General features: G+C 37.5%; 1 protein-coding gene across 4 annotated transcripts in view; it reads right to left on the bottom strand.

Moving 5' to 3' along the window:
• Positions 1 to 19039, bottom strand: part of BCL2L13 (BCL2 like 13) — a 126167-nt gene extending 107128 nt beyond the window's left edge. The window contains exons 1-2 of one of the 4 annotated variants that reach the window (XR_005218554.1): positions 18769 to 18974; positions 6707 to 6877 (exon numbers count right to left, since the gene is read on the bottom strand). Coding sequence is in view for 3 of the 4 variants with exons in the window: in XM_037848021.1 (XP_037703949.1) it covers positions 6707 to 6827 (121 nt within the window). In the remaining variant the exon portion in view is untranslated. Of the gene's footprint in view, positions 1 to 6706; positions 6878 to 18768 lie in introns of all 4 variants that reach the window. The other 3 variants (XM_037848021.1, XM_037848022.1, XM_037848017.1) reach the window with 3 other exon arrangements.
• Positions 19040 to 25431: the final 6392 nt, after the last annotated feature.

The following is a 25431-nucleotide window of genomic DNA, read 5'->3' as shown; positions in this document are numbered from 1 at the left end:
CCAAACTTTCTTCATAAACTGAAATATTGTACATCACAGTCCTTCCCTAAGGTTAGTTAAGTGTTTATGTATTAATCACTATCAGTGCAAGTACCCAGATGGATCCCCTGTAAGGAAAAATTATCAATTATGGTAGATGCCCACTGGATCTAAATACCTGAGACTAAGAACACTGGGTATCAGCATTTTCAGAAGCTATGCAAAAAATTAAAAAGATATGCTATGTGGTATGACAATTTGTAGGCCACATATTTATTTTAAATGACAAGCTTCCCATAAAAATGTTATTACTTTTTGATTCAGCAGTTTCACTCTAGGTAATTTAGCAAAAGTAAATAACTCAAAACAAAAAGAGAGAGCAATATATAGTAGTAATGCTCTTAATCTACCTCCCCTGAGGTGATCTGCTGGATTGACTGCCCCATTCTGTTCACTGTGTAAAACACACTGAGTATGCCCACAGCAAGTGGAACACATATAGCTAGTAGACTACTCTCCAGTACACTTGAATAAGCATAACTTGTATTCTTACCAGGAATCAGTTATTTCTTCCCCCAACCGTCTTATGAAAGTTAAACCTATCACTGTAACTAAGTAATTTATTTAAAATTATAGATACCACTGAAATATGACTGTGCAAAGAGACTTGCTGTTTCTATGAAACTAATGTAAATGTTTTGGAAAGTTCTTCACTTTATCAAATTAGATGTGAAAGCAATAATTATAAAAGATTATGGGAAAAATCATAAAAATCTAGAATGATCCTTCAATCAGATTGTTTTATTCATGACTTTTGCTCCTTCTCCACTTAAAAGAACATAAACTGGAAATCATAGATAGTAAGTATGGTTGATGCTAGAAAGACAATATGGAATTCCAATCAACAGACCATTATTCATAGAAAAACGCTCTTATAGAATAATGAAAAATTTGGCTAGTCTTTGTCCCCAGTTCCTCAGGAGGTAACCTCTGAATCTTTGGAATTTCCATTAATAGGAATGTTTTTGTTATTCATGGAGGGCCCAGGAAAGAACCTGGTACTTCATATGCTAAAGAGATGACAAGCCATGTGATGAAGGAGTTGGGGCTTTCAGCCTTGTCAAGACAGCCAGACCTCCCTGACCTCCTGGAGGGGAGGGGGAACTTAGATTGAGATCAACTACGTGGGAATTGATTCCACCAATCATGCCTATGTAATGAAACTCCATATAAGCTCTGGACACTTAAAAGCTCAAGGGAGCTTCCATGATATATCTCTGCTGTGCAAAGAAGGAAACAGGTTCTGACTGCAGGCAGAGAGGACAAGGAAGCCTGTGTTTGAGACCCTCCTAAACATCACTTCATCTGGCTTATTATTTGCATCCTTTTACTATGATAAAACTATATCATAAACACTTTCAGTGAGTTCTGGGAGTTATTCTAGTGGAATTATCAAACCTAAGGGAATGATGGGAACTCCAGAATTGTAGCCAGTTGGTCACCATGTGGGTGGCCTGGGCCCCTGAAACATGCCTGGTGCCTGAAGGGACATCTTGTAGAGGACTGCCCTTACCAAGTTGAGTTTGGCCTAATTCCAAATAGTTATAGTCAGAACTGAATTGAACTGAATTGAATTGAGTTACTGCAGTATTTGCAGTAGCTGTTGGAAGTGCTAAAACTTTTGATATATCAGTAGCCCTACATCAAGATTAATAAATAAATGTACATTTATTAATATTTAATTTTTTAAAAAATTGTTTATAACCTTTTTATGTATGATTCCCTGTTTAATTGACCTTTTCAATTAAAGTCCTACTATCAGTCCTAGGGACCTAGGTAAGAAAGCTGTTATGGTTAACAATGAATTTTACAGCAGCGCTATTGATAAAAAAGTAAAAATTGGAAACTACTGAGACATACAACAATGGAGGATATTAAGAACAGAAACATACAAACATGTTTTAAAATGAAAATGATTAGCAAAGTAGCGGGATACAAGGTTAATGCACATAAGTCAGTAATGTTTCTATATGCTAGAAATGAACAAACTGAAGAGACACTCAAGAAAAAGATACCATTTTCAATAGCAACTAAAAAAATCAAGTACCTAGCAATAAACTTAACCAAAGATGTAAAAGACCTATACAAAGAAAACTACATAACTCTACTAAAAGAAACAGAAGGGGACCTTAAAAGATGGAAAAATATTCCATGTTCATGGATAGGAAGACTAAATGTCATTAAGATGTCAATTCTACCCAAACTCATCTACAGATTCAATGCAATCCCAATCAAAATTCCAACAACCTACTTTGCAGACTTGGAAAAGCTAGTTATCAAATTTATTTGGAAAGGGAACATGCCTCGAATTGCTAAAGACACTCTAAAAAAGAAAAACGAAGTGGGAGGACTTACACTCCCTGACTTTGAAGCTTATTATAAAGCCACAGTTGCCAAAACAGCATGGTACTGGCACAAAGACAGACATATAGATCAATGGAATCGAACTGAGAATTCGGAGATAGACCCTCAGATCTATGGCCGACTGATCTTTGATAAGGCCCCCAAAGTCACTGAACTGAGTCATAATGGTCTTTTCAACAAATGGGGCTGGGAGAGTTGGATTTCCATATTCAAAAGAATGAAAGAGGACCCCTACCTCACCCCCTACACAAAAATTAACTCAAAATGGACCAAAGATCTCAATATAAAAGAAAGTACCATAAAACTCCCAGAAGATAATGTAGGAAAACATCTTCAAGACCTTGTATTAGGCAGCCACTTCCTAGACTTTACACCCAAAGCACAAGCAACAAAAGAGAAAATAGATAAATGGGAACTCCTCAAGCTTAGAAGTTTCTGCACCTCAAAGGAATTTCTCAAAAAGGTAAAGAGGCAGCCAACTCAATGGGAAAAAATTTTTGGAAACCATGTATCTGACAAAAGACTGATATCTTGCATATATAAAGAAATCCTACAACTCAATGATAATAGTACAGTCGGCCCAATTATAAAATGGGCAAAAGATATGAAAAGACAGTTCTCTGAAGAGGAAATACAAATGGCCAAGAAACACATGAAAAAATGTTCAGCTTCACTAGCTATTAGAGAGATGCAAATTAAGACCACAATGAGATACCATCTAACACCGGTTACAATGGCTGCCATTAAACAAACAGGAAACTACAAATGCTGGAGGGGATGTGGAGAAATTGGAACTCTTATTCATTGTTGGTGGGACTGTATAATGGTTCAGCCACTCTGGAAGTCAGTCTGGCAGTTCCTTAGAAAACTAGATATAGAGTTACCGTTCGATCCAGCGATTGCACTTCTCGGTATATACCCGGAAGACCGGAAAGCAGTGACACGAACAGATACCTGCACGCCAATGTTCATAGCAGCATTATTCACAATTGCCAAGAGATGGAAACAACCCAAATGTCCTTCAACAGATGAGTGGATAAATAAAATGTGGTATATACACACGATGGAATACTACGCGGCAGTAAGAAGGAACGATCTCGTGAAACATATGACAACATGGATGAACCTTGAAGACATAATGCTGAGCAAAATAAGCCAGGCACAAAAAGAGAAATATTATATGCTACCACTAATGTGAACTTTGAAAAATGTAAAACAAATGGCTTATAATGTGGAATGTAGGGGAACTAGCAATAGAGAGCAATTAAGGAAGGGGGAACAATAATCCAAGAAAAACAGATAAGCTATTTAACGTTCTGGGGATGCCCAGGAATGACTATGGTCTGTTAATTTCTGATGGATATAGTAGGAACAAGTTCACAGAAATGTTGCTATATTAGATAACTTTCTTGGGGTAAAGTAGGAACATGTTGGAAGTTAAGCAGTTATCTTAGGTTAGTTGTCTTTTTCTTACTCCCTTGTTATGGTCTCTTTGAAATGTTCTTTTATTGTATGTTTGTTTTCTTTTTAACTTTTTTTTCATACAGTTGATTTAAAAAAGAAGGGAAAGTTAAAAAAAAAAAAAAGAAAAGAAAAACAAGGAAAAAAAAAGATGTAGTGCCCCCTTGAGGAGCCTGTGGAGAATGCAGGGGTATTCGCCTACCCCACCTCCATGGTTGCTAACATGACCACAGACATAGGGGACTGGTGGTTTGACGGGTTGAGCCCTCTATCACAGGTTTTACCCTTGGGAAGACGGTTGCTGCAAAGGAGAGGCTAGGCCTCCCTATGGTTGTGCCTAAGAGCCTCCTCCCGAATGCCTCTTTGTTGCTCAGGTGTGGCCCTGTCTCTCTAGCTAAGCCAACTTGAAAGGTGAAATCACTGCCCTCCCCCCTACGTGGGATCAGACACCCAGGGGAGTGAATCTCCCTGGCAACATGGAATATGACTCCCGGGGAGGAATGTAGACCTGGCATCGTGGGACGGAGAACATCTTCTTGACCAAAAGGGGGATGTGAAAGGAAATGAAATAAGCTTCAGTGGCAGAGAGAATCCAAAAGGAGCCGAGAGGTCACTCTGGTGGGCACTCTTATGCACACTTTAGACAACCCTTTTTAGGTTCTAAAGAATTGGGGTAGCTGGTGGTGGATACCTGAAACTATCAAACTACAACCCAGAACCCATGAATCTCGAAGACAGTTGTATAAAAATGTAGCTTATGAGGGGTGACAATGGGATTGGGAAAGCCATAAGGACCACACTCCACTTTGTCTAGTTTATGGATGGATGAGTAGAAAAATAGGGGAAGGAAACAAACAGACAAAGGTACCCAGTGTTCTTTTTTACTTCAATTGCTCTTTTTCACTCTAATTATTATTCTTGTTATTTTTGTGTGTGTGCTAATGAAGGTGTCAGGGATTGATTTGGGTGATGAATGTATCACTATGTAATGGTACTGTAAACAATCGAAAGTACGATTTGTTTTGTATGACTGCGTGGTATGTGAATATATCTCAATAAAATGAAGATTTAAAAAAAAAAAAATGAAAATGAGTGAAATAATAAAAATCACAAATAACTGATTTCAATATGTAAAAACTGTATATTGGTAATGATTAGAAGACAATAGAAATTAAAGTAGTTGCTATATGAATTTGATAATATCATGAATTACATATTTGTTATCATATTTTCTTTTATTCATTTTTAAAGTCATTTTGACATAATTTGCTTTAAATAGCCATCTCTCTTAGGGTGTTTCAAATGTGATTCACTTTACAAAAACAGAACACACCCACTAGCTACATGTAGGTACTTACATTAGCATTGTTAGGACACCACCTCCACCCCTCCTGGCTGTTAGAATGGCTACTATATTCCACCATTTCTGAATGCACAACACTATCACTTACTGACGTACAATAGCAGAAGTTAAATGAGAACTACCTCCATGGCTGTAGTAGTCTATGGATAAAAATATTTAGGAAGATGATCGTGTATCTTAACATCTTATGAAGAAGACTAATTCAGACTCCAGTAACTGTTTTAAGCTCAGTTTCGCAAACTATTTAAAGGATATAGACAACTTCACAGTGCAAAGAATAATGTAAACTCTCCATCAGACATAAATTAACTGTGTAAATCTAATATCGCCAAAATAAAGTCAATTTAAGGAATTTAATTGTATCATAAATTTAAAAATATGCAATTCTAATCCACCTCTTATTAAGTGTGAAATCTCTAAACACATGGATCTCTTTATATTGACATACATATAGAACATTTTTATCTACACCAATGGCAAGATCAAGCTCTTAAAAAGCAATGAAAGTAGTTGCTTCTCATTACTGCAACAGAGAGGCTAAACCTGCTTATAATTGTGCTGAAGAGTCTCCCCCTGAGTGCTTCTTTGTTGCTCAGATGTGGCCCTCTCTCTCTAGCTAAGCAAACTTGGCAGGTGAACTCATTGCCATCCCCCTACATGGGATCTGACTCCCAGGGGTGCAAATCTCCCTGGCAATGCAGGATATGACTCCCGGGGATGAATCCGGACCCAACATCATGGGATTGAGAACATATTCTTAACCAAAAGGGGAATGTGAAATGAAACAACATAAAGATTCAGTGGCTGAGAGATTCCAAATGCAGTCAAGAGATCACCCTGGTGGGCATTCTTACACTCTATATAGATAACCCTTTTTAGTTTTAATGCATTGGAATAGCTAGAAGTAAATACTTGAAACTATCAAACTGCAACCCAGTAGCCTTGACTCTTGAAGATGATTGTCTAGCAATGTGGCTTACATGGGGTGACACTGTGATTGTGAAAGCCTTGTGGATCACACTCTCTTTATCCAGTGCATGGATGGATGAGAAGAAAAATGGAGACAAAAACTAAATTAAAAGTAGGGTGGGGGGGGTGATTTGGGTGTTCTTTTTTACTTTTATTTTTTATTCTTATTCTGATTCTTTCTAGTGTAAGAAAAGTGTTCAAAAATTGATTGGGGTGATGAAGGCACAACTATATGATGGTACTGTGAACAGCTGATTTTACACCATGGATGACTGTATGGTATGTGAACATATCTCAATAAAACTGAATTTTTTTTAAAAAGTAGTTGCTTCTGCAAATTGGAGCAGGGGAGGGAAGGGATGAGATAAGAGGCTATCTTTTATAAGCCTATTAGTATTATTTGATTTTATAACCATAAGCATATTTTATTTAGATACAAATTAGAATATACCTTTATATAAGAAATACTTATTACTATTTAATATCACTACCACAAGCTGAAGTTATTACCTTGGGGTGAGGACAGTTGCTGCTCTTGCAGCTTCTCCTGAGAGAGGAGTCCCAAGTAGCTGAGAACAACATACTTGGTTTCATAGTGAAATCCTAGAGGCACAGCAGTAGCGGACGCCATTGAGTTGGCCAGCAGAACTCCAAAGAAGTCTACTTACAGATGTGTAAAACCTAGAAACATAAAAACATTTTTCAGTTTAAACTTTATTGCATGCCAGTACATTTTCCCATTGACCCCAATTATTCAACTAGACACCAAAATAAATTTTTTCAGACTTTTCTTCTTTACAGTAATCTTAAAAAAAAAAAAAAAAAAAAACTGTTTAGGAACTAGCCTATTCAGATTTCAGATCAAAAGCAAATTTCCCTTTGTATATCTCTTTCTAGTTTCTCTATTTCACATATGTGGCAAAACACCAGCTACCTTCCTTCCCTCTCTGTCCTTCCCCAGCTCCAGTATATAGTATTTGCTTGTATTACTTTTATGAATAAGATCTCCTAAATTTCAGCTAGGTCCATAGTCACACAGCTTCAGACTACATTTCCCAGTCTCCTTAGCAGCTTAATGTGCTCTATAATTAGTTCTGAGGAATCAGAGGAATGTGAACAGAAGAGATAAGTATAACTTGTGGGTCTCTCCTGAAAGACTCCTCTTGCCTCCTTTCTATGGTTTGGAATGTGAATGTGACAGGAACCTAGCTTTGACCATACAAACAAGGACACCACCCTGGGAGATGGTAAAACAAGACAGAAAAAACCCAGGTCCCTGCGTGACCATAATGGAGCAGAGCTGCCCTGCCAGCTTAGACCACTCACCTCCAACTGCTATTTGAGCCACTTTACTCTGAAATTCGTTAGGCTCCCTAACATTCACACTATCAATATAACCTTATTTCTTCACAGGGACTTGGCAGCTGTTTTACCTATCTACATACAAAATGTCTTGTGCCACTCTTAAAGAGTTTTTCTAAATAACTGTTTCCCTTTTTAAAACAACAAACAATATGGACAGCTTAAAGATCTCAAGAAACATCTCGCAAAAGGAATGGGGTTTAGATAACCCTTGATGGGAAAAAGAGACAGGCAATGTTGGCAAAATCTAATATATGAAATAAACAAACTAAGATAAATGTCTTAGGATGATAAACAAGAAAAACATATATCCAGAATTTGAAATACACAAAATAAATGAGTGGCTATACAAAGAGATAAAAGAAAGATAACACGAAAATCTGCTTAGAAGAGTTAAATATCATTTGTTTTTTTAATGCATTCATGGTTGCTACCAATACCATTGCTTTCTTTGACCATCAAAAGAAATCTTGGTTCAACATTTTAAAGTCCCTATTGTTTCCATCTTCAGGAGGCAGTGCTATTAAATGGTAGCAAACATCCAGTTAATCAAACAACAGGCATAGGAATAGTTTGTTCAACTTTAAAAGTTCCCATAAACTTCAGAAAGGTACTTCAAAATTATAATACATATTCTGTTTGTACAAAGAAAGGGAAAAAAGCATTACAGCCTGTATCAGGAACGAAAGCCACAATACTATGTTCTACAGGTGTTTTATTCCTGAAATACTCAAAATATCTGATCATACCTTTACATTGTTTCCATTTAATAGTGGGAACACAGTATTCCAAATTTATGGATAATAAAAGGCAAACCCACAGAAGTAATAAGTTTTCTGAGGCTGGTAACTCAGGTGTTGGTCAGCACCAGTGTCTGGTGGACATTTGCCCTTTTGTGGCTGCCTGGCACCTGAACCCAATTTCCTTTCCATGGAGAATCCTCTACTGGGTAAACCTTGGTGGGAAACAGAATCTGCCTCCCTTGCTACTACAAAAGCTGAAACCTAAGGATATGTGATCTAGACTCATCCAAGTCAGAGGCTCCAACTTAGAATTTGGAATCTGGAGAGACATTTAAAGATGATTCATGGAGAAGGAGGCAGGAGTTCGGCAGGGGCGCGGTGAGGATCCAGCAGCAATGTCTCAACTATTCTATTCCTGTGACCTGACCATGCCCAAGAGTCCACAGCCTAATCTTCCTTGGTTCCAGCCAGTTTCCCAAGCCTGCTTCTCCAGTTTTCCCATCCATTCTGAGTACTACCCAGCATCCTTCCCGTAAGTTAGCTAAAGTCTGCTTAAGTTAGCTAGAGTCAGTTTGTGCTGTTTACAATCAAAACCTCACTGGTACAAGGGCCAAGACAGGAACCTAATTTTCCTAAAATTTTAAGGCAGTTTCCCATCAATTGTAAAGGAACTACATTTATGTTAGGTTTACTAGGCTGAATTTACAATTTAGAAAAATCTTCTAATTCTGAAAGGCTCACATACAGACCTAATAGTATAATTACATCAACTGAAATAGAAGACAATGCCTTCTGATAATTTTTTGTATTCATTCAAGAGACATTTCTTCTGCTACAAGACACAATGTAGGCATTAGGCATGAAAATAAATGTTATAAATTACCTGCCCTCAGTGTTAAGAACTGAGTAGAAGAAAACAAAAATATATAAACAAATAAGAACAATAAAGTTCCATGATACAAATCAGTATCCCTGAAGGAGGGAGAAGGGGAACTCAAAAGAAGAAACAGGCAAGTTTCTCTGGTGAAAGGAAAAATGAAGTGAAAATCAGAAAAGGTTTTAGAAAGGAAACCTGAATTTATAAAGTAAAACCGAGTCAATCTTGGAAGAGGAGTAGGTGTTCACTAGTTGCAATAGCTCGGGAATGGGGTAAGGAATAAAGAATAAAGACAACTAAGAACAACTATATAAGCATTTCAAAACAGCTGGAGCACTACAAAATCTAAGGAGTTTGTCATGGCTAGATTATAAAATACAAGGGGGGACAAGGGGCTCAGCGAGGGTAAAGTCAGCATTTGGTGTGCTTTGTATTCTATAGCAATTAGGGAATTCAAGATTTATCCCACAGGGCGGGATTATTTTAACCATGCCCCAAAACTGGCATGTATAAACCCTCTAGAACTGTGTGCAAATCCTCTGCACATGAGCATTTTTCTGGAGAGAACGCACTCCATTTCTTTCATTAGATTCTCAAAATAATCATGATGCGAATTAGGTTAAAAACTGTAGAAAGCCATAAGGAGCCACAGGGAACCACTGAAGGGTTTTAAGCAAGGGAAGCATATCAGCAGATTATATTTTACAGAAATCATCCTGGAGGCAGTGTGGAATACAGAATGAAATTGGAGACTAGGAGACAAGTTAGAACACTGGAAAAATCTAAATAAGAGTTGTATTGGGGGCCTGAACTAGAGCAGGAACACTGAAAAGGAGTGGGATAGGAAAAATATTCAGAGGAGATTCAAAGATTTGTTAACTAACTCAATGAGAGACTAATGTAGACAGCTGTATGGAAAGTGGTGTTACATTTCTCAAACGAGGTAACACAGGAAGAGTTTCTTTGGGGGAAAAGGATAGATAAAGCATTCACTTTGGGGCATAGTGAATTTTTAAGTATCTATGAGTTGTCAGGGTGGAGATACATAACAAGCAGTTGAACATACAGGTCTTAAATTCAGGAGAGAGGTCTGCACTGAAAATGTGAAAGTGTAAATATTCCACACAGATCTAAGTAAATAAAATTACTTAAGGAAATTGGATGGAGAGCAGCAATTTTCTATAGGAAAGGCAGTACTGCAATATCTGGGGAAAAACGAGTAATACAGTTTGAAAACCATATTCAAAATACAGTTTTAATACTTGAAAAAGGAAAAATTACCTTTTTTCAGATTACAAAATATAGGAAATAAAGCTCAAAAGCATCTATCTTCTTTGTATCAATGAGTCTCGGTGAAGAGTCAAGGAGGAAGAAAAACCATCCCTTCCCTGTTACCAAAATGGGAACCAGGAAAATTTCTATCTATCAAAACAGGACATGGGTTGGGGAAAAAAAAAAAATTGAGAAACACCAATCTGATTTAAAAAAAAAAAAAAAAAAAGGCAGCATCAGGTGCACAATTAGAACACAAGGCACCACTAATGTTTGAGTGGTGACTAAAAGATGACAAGCCAAAAGAGAAGACTTCTTATCCTGGATTGGTACAGCCAGAGAGGTAGGAAGAAAACCAGGGAAGAGGAGTCACGGAAGCCAGGGGAAGCATTTCAATAAGAAGTACTGAACAAACAAGTCAAACTGAAATGTGTAATGACATTTCTTAACGGCCAAAACAATCTTGAAAATGAGTCAAGTTGGAGGACTCATACTTCCTGATTAAAACTTACCACTAAGTTATAGTAACCAACAGTATGATCCTGGCATAAGTAATGCCACATAGACCAAAGCAGTAGAATTGAACATCCAGAGATATATCCATGTGTTTATGGTCAATTGATTTTCAACATGAATGCCAAGTCCATCCCACAGGGAAAGAAAAGTCTCAAACAAATGGTGCTGGGACAACTAGATTTCCACATACAAAACAATGAAATTGGACCACTATCTCACATACACAAAAATTAAACTCAAAATAGATCAAGGACCTAAACATAAAAGCTAAAAGCACAAAACTCTTAGGAAAAAACATAGGAATAAATCTTTATGAAGCTGGATATTTGGCAATGGATTCTTAGCTATGACACCAAAAGCACAAACAACAAAAGAGAAATAACAACACCAAAGAAAAAAATAGATAAACTGGACTTCACCAAAATTAAAACTTGTGCATCAAACGACATTATCAAGAAAGTGAAAAGACAACCTACAGAATGGGAGAAAATAGTTACAAATTATGTATCTGATAAGGTTCTAGTCTCCAGCATATATATGAACTCCTATAACCCAACAACAAAAAGACAAACAACCCAATTTAAAAATGGGCAAAGGACTTGAATATATATTTCTTCAAAGAAGATATACAAATGACCAAAAGGCACATGAAAAGATGTTCAATATCATTAGCCATCAGGGAAATGCAAATCAAAACCACAAGGAGATACCACTTCACACCCATTAGAATAGCTATTATTAAAAAAAAAATAACAGAAAATAAGAGTTGGTGAGGATGCAGAGAATTTTTAAGAACCCTTGTACATTGCTGGCGGGGATCTAAAATGGTGCGGCTGCTGTGAAAAACAGTTTGGTGGTTCCTCTAAAGTTGAACATAGAATTACCACATGACTCAGCAATTCTACTCCTAGGTATATACCCAAAAGAATTGAAAACAGGGACTCAAAGTTGTACTCCCATGTTCATAGCAGCTTTATTCACAACAACCAAAAGGTGGAAGCAACCCAAGTGTCCATCAACAGATAAATGACAAAGAGTGATACAATCATACAATAGAACATTATTCAGCCATAAAAAGGAATAAAGTTCTAATAATATGCTACAAATGGACAAACCTTGGAAACATTATGCTAATAAGGCATGTACAAAAAGACAAATATATAATTCCACTTATATGAGGTACTTAGAATAGACAAGTCAAAAGCAAAAAGTAAATTAGAGGTTACCAAGAGCTGGAAGGAGGAGGGATTGGGGAATATTGCTTAACGGGCACAGAGTTTCTCTTTGGGATTACAAAAAAGTTTTGGAAATGGATAGTAATGATGGTTGCAAAACACTGTGAAAATAACTAATGGCACTGAACTGGACACTTAAAAACTTCTAAAATAGTAAATTTCATGTTATATATTTTTTACCTCCATAAAATTAAAAAAAAAAAAAAGCAACATGTCACAAGGAGAACGAAAATGTCAGATGGCATTAGGAAGTCATGTGAGATTTCTGACAGAACAATTTTGATTGACTGGCAGGGGCAAGGGCAAAAAACCAGGGAGGTGAAGACTGATGAGAAAGTGAGAAATAGGGAAGTGAGTTCTACACTATTCTTTCAAAGACACATCTTAGTATGAAGGGAAGAAAAGAACGGAGACTAGAGAGTGAAAAGGCCTGGGAGAGTTCATTTGTTTCGATTTTTTGTGTGTTTTTTTTCCCATGATGAAAGAGAGTTAAGCACGTTTATACCCAGTGGAGAAGGAGCCAATAAAAAGATTTACAGAGAAGAGGAATAAATTATGGAGCAGAGTCCCAAAAGAGAAGGGAAGAATTGATAAAATTTTTAATTTTATCAATTATAGCTTTAAGAAATCTCAATATTTGTTTGGTAACAAGAATAAAGAAGTCCTCATATTTTTGGTAATGGTTTACATAAAAAATTGTTCTCTACCTTGTTATACTAAAATATTCCTAAAAAAAACACACACAAAAAAACAAGCAGATAAAAGATAAAACAAAAAATAAATAAAATAAAATATTCCTGACCACACTTTTAGACATTCCCTCCACCCAGATGCCGTAGATAAGCCTAGTTCACGAAGTAACTAAATTTTTTAGCCTAATGCTCTTCAAACTTTTTTACAAAACTCAACTGCCTAATTATAAATATAACCATAATCAAGGATTTCATAATTTTCCATCTTCCATACTCACCATCTCATTTGCAAAACAGTCCTTAGGTCTAGTATGTATGTTAATATCCACATATTTGACAATGTATAGTAATATATTCAATCAGTTCTCAACAACACACACTAATAGAGACTATAAGACAAATTCAAATCATTTAAGCTTTAGAATACATTTTTGAGACTTTAAACAGATTATCTGGTATTTTAGTTATAAACAAACCAGACCTAAATATATTGGATCTGCAGTATAAAATAAAATAGCCATCCAATTTCTAATTTAGCTTGAGCTCCCAGCTGTTATGGCAAAGCAGCAGCTTATTCAGGCCTGTGGTTAGGTGGTATGAGCAGATCCTAGAACCACATAATGTTTTGGTATTAAATTATAGGACAGAGGCATAGAGAATATGCCAAATGTAAACTCCATAGCACTGCTATGTTGTCATGCACTCTAAGGGTATTCTGAGAAGAGAGGGCATCCACTTCCTTTGCAACATTCTGCAGTGCCTAATCAGCATACTACATGATGGGCTCTTGTATTTCTAACAAATACTAAAAATAAATTAGATCTGCATATACACCTCCATTTCCAAAACACTTCTCCATATGTTGTCACGGGAATCCTCCATGCTAAGAAGAAAAAGTAAAAGTCCAATTTAGACATGAAGAAACAAAAATAGACAATTTATTTGCCCAAAATCATACAGTTGATTAGTGCAACATTGGTTAGCTACATCTTCCTCATTTCCTAACCTTAAGCCCTTAACTGTATTCAGTCAACACATGTTCACTGCATGCCTGGCAGCATGCTAAAAAAGAGGGATTCAGAGGTAAAAGCTCAAACGCTTGCTTGCTTTTCTGTAAACCTAAAAGTGCTCTAAAAAAGTAGTCTAACACCCTTAATGCACTCTTGTGTGGCCAGACCTATTAGGGGTAGGACCCTTTGATTAGACTGTTTCCATGGACGGGTGACCCCACCCATTCAAGGTGAGTCTTAATCATCTTTACTGGCATCCTCTATGAGAGGATAAAAGGGAGAGACATTTTGAATAGAGCCAAGAGACAGAAATGCCCTGGGAGGAACAAGCAAGGACACACAGAAGCCCAGAGACATTTTGGAGAGAAGGGCCAACAGACGTGGCCATGTGCCTTCCCATGCCATCGGCCTTTCTTCAAGGTATCTTTCTCTGGATGCCCTTATTTGGACATTTTCATGGGTTTGGAACTTTAAATTTGTAACCTAATGAATTTCCATTGAAAAAGCCAATCCATTTCTGGTATTTTGCGTTCCAGAAGCTTTAGCAAACCGGAATACTGCCCTAAAGCCAAAGCCAGTACTCCTTTCCTTATATTGTACCACATATTTCTATGAAACTATACAAAAACTGGGGTACAATATTTTCTTTGCATATCTTGCTTTTGAAGTAGATGTTGCTGACAGTGCAATCAATCAAATATTCACGAGACACATTTGGCCCTCAAAGAATGTGAAGGTTGGGTGACTTGCACAGATTAATCACTGAGCTCTCTTCTCTTTGCTTTATATACTACCAACCTATGTTGAGGGTTAAGTGTTTCATCTGATAGATTTTAACACAATTTCTACTACTGCTGAAGTTTGCAAAGAATAATTCTATAGAAAGATACATCAATGTGCATCTGCTTAAAAGACCAGCCCTAGTCTATTTTTACAAATGAAGATGTTTTGGCAACATAAATTAAGATTTATTAATCTTCCATGTTCTTCTTCTTTTACAACCCTAGGTGACTTAATGAGAGGTTCTGTACACAACAAATACTTTCTACCCTATAGAAAAGAAAACTGAGAAACTGTGACACTAAATGTCATATTGTGGTTCCTCCCAAATCCACTAAGCTTCGTGTTTTAGTCTTCCCAAGTGCCAAATCTATATTTCTTCTTAGTCATCCACCTCTGTTTTCTTATAAAAATAAACTCTTGTTTATCTATGTTAAATTAAAAAATATTGGGTCTGGAAGATAGTGAGAAAAATGCAATAGATTGGAAAAAGATATTTGCAATGTGTATATCCAATAAAAGACCTAATTCCAGAATAAAAAAAAAAAAAAAAAGTAGTCTATTAAAAAAAAAGACGACACTAATAATAACAGCCAGAACAAACAGTAGAAAAACAAAGCCATTTTTCCTCATTTCCATTGGTGGGTTGCCTAGTATCAGAAACCTGAAAACAAAAGAAGAAAATTTATCAATTTTGAGAATGGAGCTGAGGAAAAAAAAGGAAAAAAGACAGATTAGATGGAAGGTAAATGTGATCTGGGGACTACCATCCAGAGCTTTCATGAAAGCAGGGGCCAGTGCTCAGGTCATTCCACTCAGTGCCTCACCAACACAGGGAGAGTAAATTTTGGACCCAAAAAAAGATATTCCTGTAAAAAGCTTCTTTTTACAAGATAAAAGAGGACATAGTTTACTTTTACTCTTTAATTTATACCAAGTAGAATTTTTTAGAATTCAAATTAGGTGCAAGAGTTCTTTGGCATCAAGAACTATTTATATGACCTTCAATACAAAAGTTCAAATCTCTTTATAATTCAAAGAAACTACAATACGTTTGTGACCCATTTGTTTCTCCCTGCCACACACTTTCAGTTTGTTCCTCTATTGAGCTACATATAGTTGTCAGCCAGACAGGTAGTCTGAAGCAGCTCAGGTAACTTAATTGTGTTTATATATCAGTTCGGTGGCATTTCTGAAACCAGCAGCGAACAAAACATCCATGATCCGCCAAAAACAAACATTTACTATCTATACTTTACAATAAAGGGTTTGCCTTTTTTTAAAAAAAAATCAGATTTCTATTATGTACACCAGTGCAAATTCCAGGATGCAAGCACGGATAGCACTAAAGGAATTAAGCACATTTTATGAACTATAACCAGAAGATACGCAGCAGCTATTGAATTCTACAACCAACTCTTATGAAAATCAAATCTGCAGCAACATCAGAGCCTTCTGTAGCTGTTTCCCAAACCTGTCTGATCATAATCACCTAGGATGCTTGTTAAAAACAGAAATTCCTAGTGTCCACCTCAGACTACTAATTTAGAAGACCATACCTACAATGTATCCCTTAATCCCACAGAACCATAACAGACACACATTGTAATTGTTTTTTAATTACATTTTTCAGCAGCTAATTGTTTTTCTTTCCAGTGAAGTAAAATTATAATGTAGTAAGATTGGTAAATACTCTGGTAAAATAGAGTTGAACACATCTATAATCCCAATTTATATGGAAAAAAATAAAAATCTACAGATAACTCAATCAACAATCAAAACTCTGGAATTTTAAACATTAACAAGCAAAATTTCTTGGCGACTAAATCTCTAGTCTCAAGGCTTACTGGTGACTTCAGTAAAAAATATTTTCAAAAGTTCCACAAATTAACATGAATCCAATGACTGCATTTTCTAATCCCTGTTTTATTAGTTCCCACAGAATTTCAGAAGTTTCTCCAAAAGAAGTAAAATTAAATAATCCTAATAAAAACTGTGAAATCGCAAAAGTCACCTCACCCAACTGAGAAATGCAACTGAGCAAGATGTCATTTTTAAAACTCGGCAGATAGTAAGTACTTTAGGCAGACACTAAGCACTTGAGCATAAACTATCACCTTCCATCTGAAACATGCCTGACTGAAACATTCTAGTTCAATCTTGTATTAACAGCTGCCTAAAAATACTTTCACTCAGCAGTTACCAATCACAGATAATTTACTTACAGAAGAATGCCTCATGTTCGCCCTTTCCCCACAAACACACACACAAAATCTGACTTTTGCAGCAAGTTAATTAGGCTTCCCAAATATGAGTATATAGCTCGTGTAAAGGGAGACATAAAATTCAGTCAACTTTGTTGCATTCCTAGGTACGTACCGGAGATAAATGAAAACACAAGTCTACACAAAAACTTGTAAGTGAATGTTCATAGCAGCATTATTCCCAATAGCCAAAAAGTAGAAATAACCTAAATGTCCATCAACTGCTGAATAGATACCGAAATGTGATGTATCCATACAATGCAATATTATTCACCCATAAAAACAAAGTACTGATACATGCTACATCATGGATGAACCTTGACGACATTTATGCTAAGTAAAAGAAGCTAGTCACAAAGAAAAACAAATATTGTATGATTCCATCTATATGAAATGTCCATAATAGGCAAAGCCACTGAGTCAAAACCTAGATTTGTGGGTGCCTGGGAAGGGAGGAGGGGAGGGTACAGCCGGAAAGGGGATAGGTACAAGGTTTCTTTTTGAGGTGATGAAAATGTTCTAAAATTGATATGGTAATGGATGCACAACTCTGTGAATATACTAAAGACCACTGAATTGTACAACTGATGAATTGTATGGTATGTTAATTATATCTTAATAAAGCTGTTAAAAATAATCAGCTACTCTGTTAACAACTCCCTCTCCCCAAACTCTGTATATATATTAAACAAGAACTCTTGGTGACAATTTTTCGGAATAAGATACAAATCAAAATTAAGGCTGAAAATCCACGATTAAAAAGCAGGTGGGTGGGTATTAATTGTTTTAAAATGCAATATGTCTAAAATATTTTCTAAGAAAATATGTACATGTGTACATTTATCCAACTCTGTATATGAAATATAAAGTTGATCACGTACACAAATACTTGGGGTGTGGGTAAAAAAAAAAAGTAGAAGGGCGTGGCAACTTATTCAAGGTCATACAAGTCAGGGCAGAGATCAACATTCCAGTTTATACCAAACTTCCAGGGGAAATCCTACTGTTAATTTCGCACAGACTTTTTATTTTGCCTTATACTCTAAAGCCAAAACAGAGGAATGGAAGTGGCAATGGCAGCTCGATTCGAAACTTCTAAATAGAGACAGTGAAACAGCTATTCTGGATAAACAAAACACTTGTGCGGGGAGTGGTCAAGAGCTAAACAAAGCTACTATCAGTCAACTGCATGTGAACAACTGGCCAGAAACGTCCTAGGTTAAAACCTCAGCTCGAAAAGCTTATGAGTTCTCCCTCATAGCCGGTTATGAAAGAAACTTGGAGGGGTTCCTTATTCTCTCCTTGGAACGCTGGTAAGAAGGCAGATTTTTCTGGAAAAAAAAAAAACAATGGGTGTCAGAAAAGCAGTGAATTAAGGATAAGAAATCCGGGATGAAGAACCGACTAGGACCGACAGCTCATCTATAATCATTTCACGTGAATAGCATTAGAACCTTTTCCGTGACGAAAAAGAAGTTCACGTTCCCTAGCGTGGTTTTAAAAATGGAAACGGGTTTTCCATGTGAAGATACTTGTGAGGAAGAAAGGCGGAGTGAAGAACTGGCCGAGTTCCTAAGCCTGAAAGAGAATGTCCGCTCAAAAAGCGTCGGCGGAGAGACCACGCTGGACAGGTCCCGCTATAATGAAACGGACCCTTTAGCTTCGCCGAGGGCTCCACGCGCACACACACACACAAACTCTCAAGCGTCGCCGGGACCACCGGGAAGCCGGTGGGTCGACAAAGCCTCTGGGCACCAGCCTACTCAGGTGCAAACCTCCTCCTTACCCAGCTCTGCCTGCCCGGAAACCCACTCCCCTCACCTGGCCCTGGCCCCTGCCCCAGAATAGATGAAAGAAGCGGCGGCGGCGACAGTTACTTCCGACAGGTTCCCCCAGCGGTGGTGGCTGCTTCGACCCGCGGCCCTAATCTACCGCCGCCGCCATGATGGAGGCTGAGCTCACCCCCAGCGCGCTTGCGTCACCGCCGGCGTCAGGGTGGGCCGGGATCGGCGAGGAGCGCGGGAAGGGGGCGGCTCCCTTCTCCCTAGCGGAAGGACGGACAAGTGAAGCCTGGCGGTCTCTTCGTGCAGACGTGACCCGGAAGAGTAGGCCCCTTCTAGCACGCATTTCCCAGGAGTCACTCACATCTATGGTCCCTGGGGCTGCGGCGGCTCCCTCTTTTTAAGTCATTTCCGGTAATAGGTGGCTTGGTGGAAGGGGGATGTAAATACTCGCGAGTCAGTTGCCGAGTGAGGAGGGAAGTTAGCGATTCCAAGAAAACGAATAGTGCTGCGTTCGCAGAATATGTTCAGTTCTACAAATATAATTAGCTTCAAGTGTGTGCAAGCGAGTGGGTTAGAGAAGTGTAAAGAGAGGTACAGGTCTTGAGGGGTTCGTAAACATTTGTCGGGGAAGATGGTCCTCGAAAGTTGGGAAACATTTCTGGGGGTATGGGAGTGGGGTGGGATAGAGAGGGCCTTACCAGGAGAGGGAACGTACTGTGCAGAGGCACAATGGCGATAAAACAAACCTTCAGTAGCAATCCATTTTGAATAGACTGGAGGAGAATAGAGGAAGTTAGGGCTGGAATGGAATCTTGTGTTCTCGGCACCTAAGGGCAATGCCTGGAATATTCCGTGCGCTTAATGGCTATTTGTTTACTTGAATCGAAGCGTACTTTGCGGGAGAACTGAAGGTACTAGGCGAGAGGGTATAATAACTAAACCATGCTTTAGGGAAGTCACATTGCCTACGGAGTACATGGAATGAGTTGAAACGAGAGAGTTGAAGATAAGGAGTTGGAAGGATATTGTACGGAGCCAGATCAGAAGTGATGAAAGCCTGGTTGGGAGCGACCGCCAATGAGTACAGAGTTTCTTTCTGGAGTAATGAAATGTAAAATTGATTGTGGTGATCGTTACACAACTCTGTGAATATACTAAAAATTGTTGGTGAATTGTATGCTATATGAGTTACATCTCAATAAATTGTTTAAAAAAAAGTGATTAAAACCAGAACTGATGGGGAGGTGGTGGAAACGAAAACAGGTGGGGGCAGTTGTCATTGGAGGCTATCATTGGAGTGATAAAAATCGTGGTGTCGTTAACAGAGAAATCAGGAAGATATTTGCCAAAGTAAGGTTTAGTGAACTAAGGGAATTAACACTAACTTCGTAATATTTAATATCCAGTCCATATTTCCCCAATAATCTAAGTAATAGCGTTAGAGGTGTTTTTTTTTAACGAAAGTTAATGCATTGAATTTGGTTATTATATCTTTTATTATTTTCTTAGTATTCTTTAATGACTGACTTTTTGAGGAGTCCAGGTGTAAAGGCTTGATTAGATTGAAATTTAACACTTTGGAAAAAATATTTCATAGGTTATGCCGTGTACTTCAGATTGCATCATGAGGAGCACTTCATGTCTGGTATCCCATTATTAGTGGTTCTAAATTGGACCCTATTCCCAAACAACCTTTTACCTAATAATTTTTTTTTCATAGTAACATATATACAACTCGAAATTTCCCATTTTAACTACTTTCAGTTGTATTCCTCAGTGATATTAATTAGTGCTACCATCACCAATATCCCTAACCCAACTTTTTCATCACAGAAACTACAACCAAAGCAATAACACCTCATTTCCCTCAATGCACTGCCACCTCTGGTATAAACCACCTGTAAATCACTTTCTGTCTCCATGAATTTACATATTCCAGGTATATCATTTAAGTGAAATCATACAATATTTGTCTTTTTGTGTCTGGGTTATTTCACTCAATGGGCTGTCTTCAAAGTTTATCCATGTTGTAGCATGAAACACAGCTTCATTTCCTCTTTACAGCTGAATAATATTCCATCATGCCTATATACTACACATTTGTTTAAATTTTTATTTTGAAGTAATTTCAAACATAAATGAAAGTTGCAAAAATAATATAAAAACAATACAGGGAACTCCACTATATCCCCTGCCCTGATAACCATTATTTACCAACTTTTAATGTTTTTCCACTTGTGCTATAACATTCTGTCTCTATATTTTATAAACATTTGAGAGTAGGTTGCACACATGATCCTTTTTAAAAAATTTTTATTGTGGTAACATATATATACAACATAACATTTCTAATATTAATCACTGTCAAGCATACAGTTCAGTGGTGTTACTTACATTCACAATGTTGTGCTATCATCACCACCATCCATTATCAAAACTTTTCCATCACCTCCAACAGAAAAGTTGAACCCTTTTAAGTATTAACTTCCCATTTCCCATCCCACCCCAGCCCCTATGAATTTGCATTTTCTAGTTATTTCATATAAGTGGGATCATACAATATATGTCCTTTTGTCTGGCTTATTTCACTCAACACGTTATCTTCAAGGTTTATCTGTGTTGAAGCATGTATCAGAACTTCATTTCTGTTTATAGCTATTTATTATATGGATATACCACATTTTCTTATCCATTCACCTCTCGATGGACACTTGGGTTCTTTCCTCCTTTTGGCTATTCTGAACAATCCTGCTTTGAACATTGATGTACAAATATCTGTTCAAGTCCCTACTTTGAATTCTTTGGGATATATACCAAGAAGTGGGATTGCTGAGTCACGTGGTATTTCTATGTTCCACTTTCTGGGGAACTGCCAAAATGATTTCCACAATGGCTTCACCCTTTCACCCAATACTTTTAGCATTTTTTTTTTCTTTTGACTGAACCATTTTCACGAATGTTGAAAGTAGTGATTTTCTAATTCTTTCTACATTTATGAACTGGCATTCTATAAATGAAAGCTATTCTTTATCAACTAGGCATGAAATGCAATTCCTCCTAAAAAGGCAGAGTAAATGCTTACTTATTATCTTTGCCAGTTTTCAGATTTCACAATATGGGAACGACTGAAACTATGGTACAATGACTCATAATAACTTTGGAAATTTCCTATATATCTACTAGTTAATTCATACTTTGAAAGATATTATCTTTTTGAATATTTGTTATATTTCATAATAAGGAAATAACTGAAATTGTGGAATTGTAACCTAGAATATTCTTTGAAATTTGCTCTCTACTGGTTAAATTGCACTTGGAAAATTATCACTTTTATGTAAAAAAAAAAAACAGGTACCCACACTTGCACATGTGCATGAAAGAAACAAAAATGAGACACTGTAGGGACTACAAGAAAAATTTTTAAAAAGTTTCAGAGAGCTAAGATTCACTGAACAATAACATAAGCTATAATAGTAACATTCACAGAAAAAGAAAGACCTCTTGAAAATTAAAAATATAGAGACTGAAATAAAAAATTTTGATTCAGTTAAAAAAAAAAAAAAAGCTTGGGGGTTTTGAGGAACTGAAAGGAAACCAATCTACCTTTGAGGTGGCAATCGAAGGGAAGTGGAATGAGGTGCAACAAGCAGGCAGGGCCTGATTAGGCAGCTCTCGGAGGCTGTGGTGTAAAGGGTTCACTAGGAAGTAGAAATCACTAGAAGATTCTAAGTTGGGGCATGACATGAAGCCATCTAGGTTTTAAATCACTCTCTGCTGTGTGGAAAACTGGTTAAAAGGGGCAAAAGAGCAGGCATCTGAGTTAAAGTTCCACTACTTTCTGCCACCATCTGTTTTTCCTTTTAAAATTGGCTCTTCCAACATTCCAAGTCTGAGATGATTGACATTTATTTCCACCTGACACTCCTTGTCAAGAGTTCGCTTATCTATTCCACTGACTCAATTTCTCATCAAACCACAGAGTGAATTCTCAATGAGGGAGTAGGTGAGACAACCAGTAAGGTAATGCCTCAAACCATCCCTTTTCGACTTCACCTGATAGTCATTTAAGCCAGTATTTTAGTGAAGACCTTGGCAAGTTGGCTTATCTAGGAGTGGGATTTTGGAATTTATCTGAAAAGCTGTTTTAATAAAGTTTTTCTACAAGAGCTAAACTAGTATAGATGGAAATGGGATTTGGAAAACTACAATTGGTTAATCTTTGCATATGCTCACAGTAACTTCACTCCAGAGATTGTCTCTGTGAAGCTTACCACAGCCTGAAGAAGTTAGGGGGAAGAATAACTTTACAATGGTGAAATTTGACAAGTACTGCTTCATTCAGTTGATTAAGGTCAACATCAACATGTTGATTGCATGTAGCCTTGATATGATGTGGTGAAAATGGCACTTTTCCCCTGTGATCTTCCTCTGCAAACCCCATAACACCAACACAACCACAAAAAAAAATTCCATTAGAAGCTCATTCTACAATATACCTAACTTTTACTCCTCAAAACTGTTAAGGTCATCAAAAGCAAGGGAAGACTTGGCAGATGAACTCACTGCCCTCCGTCTCTACATGGGACATGACTCCCAGGGCTGTAAATCTCCCTGGCTACGTGGGGCATGATTCCTGGGGATGAGCCAGGACCCAGCATGGTGGGATTGAGAACATCTTCTTGACCAAAAGGGGGAAGCAAAATGAAACAAAGTTTCAGTGACTGAGAGATTTCCAATGGAGTTGAGAGGTCACTCTGGAGGGCATTCTTACGAGCTACATAGATAACCTTTTTTAGTTTTTAGTGTATTGGAATAGCTAGAAGGAAATAACTGAAACTATCAAACTGCAACCCAGGAGACTTGATTCTTGAAGATGACTGCATAATCATGGAGCTTACATGGTGTGACTATGTGATTGTGAAAGCCTCATGGCTCCCACTCCCTTTATCCAGTGTCTGGATGGGTGAGTAGAAAAATGGAGACAAGAACTAAATGAAAAATAGGGTGGGATGGGGGGGGGTGGAATGCTTTGGGTGTTCTTTTTTACTTTAATTTTTATTCTTATTTTTATTCTTTTTGAAGTAAGGAAAATGTACAAAAATTGATTGGGATGATGAATGCACAACTATATGATTGTACAGTGAACAGTTTGTTGTACACCGTGGATGATTGTATGGTATGTGAATATACCTCAATAAGACTGAATTAAAAAAAAAAAAAAAAGCAAGGGAAGGCTGAGAAACTGTTGTTGTGACTCAAAAGTGAGTCCTCACACGATGTGCACAGAGTCAATCAGTAGACACTGGGATTTTGAGAAGAAAAAATGTTTATTTAAAGCTAGTCTCACAAAGATAGGAGGGCAATCCTCAAATCTCTCTCACTGAACTAGAGAAACTTTCAGTGTTTTACAGCATTCAAACAAAGGCAGGCCGGCTTAGGAGCAAAGGGGTTTGAGATGAGGAGGTAGAGATAGTCTAGTTACTGAGTATGGGCAGAGTGATTGCATTCTTAGGCTACTGTGCATGTCAGGCGGGCCAACTCTGATTAGAACTAGCGTGGCTCAGCAAGATAGTTTAGGAATTTGGGGTGTTTAATTCTAGGGTGACTCATATTAATCAATAAGGGGCTACATGCAAGGGCACCCAACTTCAGGGCGGCAAACAAGATAAAGGGATACAAATGGGGAGCTGTGAATTGTCTTATTATTGTCCAGTGACAGTACAGTTTCAAAACATCGCATCAGCAAAACAAAGCATCTGGGTTACAGTTCAGTGAGTGTAATTTTTACCATTAGGCATAGTTTTCTCCCTGGTTAACTTTCTTTTTAATTGCACAAGTCTTTGTGGTTAAAGCCAGTAAAGGCTGGTCTGGCTGGAGCTGTTAAAAACAAGAAGTTAGCTAAGGGGTGTGTAGGTGGGGACATTGGATAACAGAAATGGAAACTTCTGCAACCTGGTCAGTAAGGGAGCTGCTTCAGAAAGTAGATGGGGGGTGTGGGTGGGATATGAAAAACAGATCAGGGTTCATTACACTGTCACAGCCAAGAGAAGCCTAAGGAGGCAACTTAATGTAACATGGTATCCTGGATAGGATCCTGGAACAGAAAAGAGATGTTAGATTAAAACTAAGGAAATCTAAATAAACTATGAGCTTAAGTTAAGAATAATACATCAACATTGGTTCTGGAGCTGTGACACTGTACCATGCAATATAAGATGTTAATAATAAGGGAAACTATGGCTGTGTGTGGAGGGAGTTGGTAAATGGGAATTCTCTAACTCCTCAATTTTTATGTAGTCTATAAATCTAAAACTTTTCTAAAAAGTAAAGTCTGTTAATAAATAAAATATTAGTGAGTTTGCTTTCATTAAAGCCAGGGAAATAAAATTATAATAAATTCTGTTTTGGATGTAAATAAAATAATCAAACTTTTTAAAAAATGCAAGGGCTCTAAGGCTAGAGAAATCCAAGTTGCCCAACTAATTTCAGAGGCAGAAACTCCTTATTTTCTCTCTGTTAACGAAAAACAGGCATTTCAGTAAAGGAGCACAGGTGAATTCACCAGCCAGCCTTGGACAAGCACTCAAGGGCGGTGCTCTCTGCGCACGCGCCCAGCTAGGGGCGGGAGGGACTTCCCATGGCTCCTCTCTTCCAATTGGCTGAGAAGGTGCTTTGAGGAATGACTGAGAGGTCACCTGCC

The sequence above is a fragment of the Choloepus didactylus genome, chromosome 8, assembly GCF_015220235.1.
Source record: "Choloepus didactylus isolate mChoDid1 chromosome 8, mChoDid1.pri, whole genome shotgun sequence".
In the NCBI taxonomy this organism is placed as follows: Eukaryota; Metazoa; Chordata; class Mammalia; order Pilosa; family Megalonychidae; genus Choloepus; species Choloepus didactylus.
Note: the sequence above shows the minus strand (reverse complement) of the source record. Positions and strands in the feature narration are given on the sequence as shown.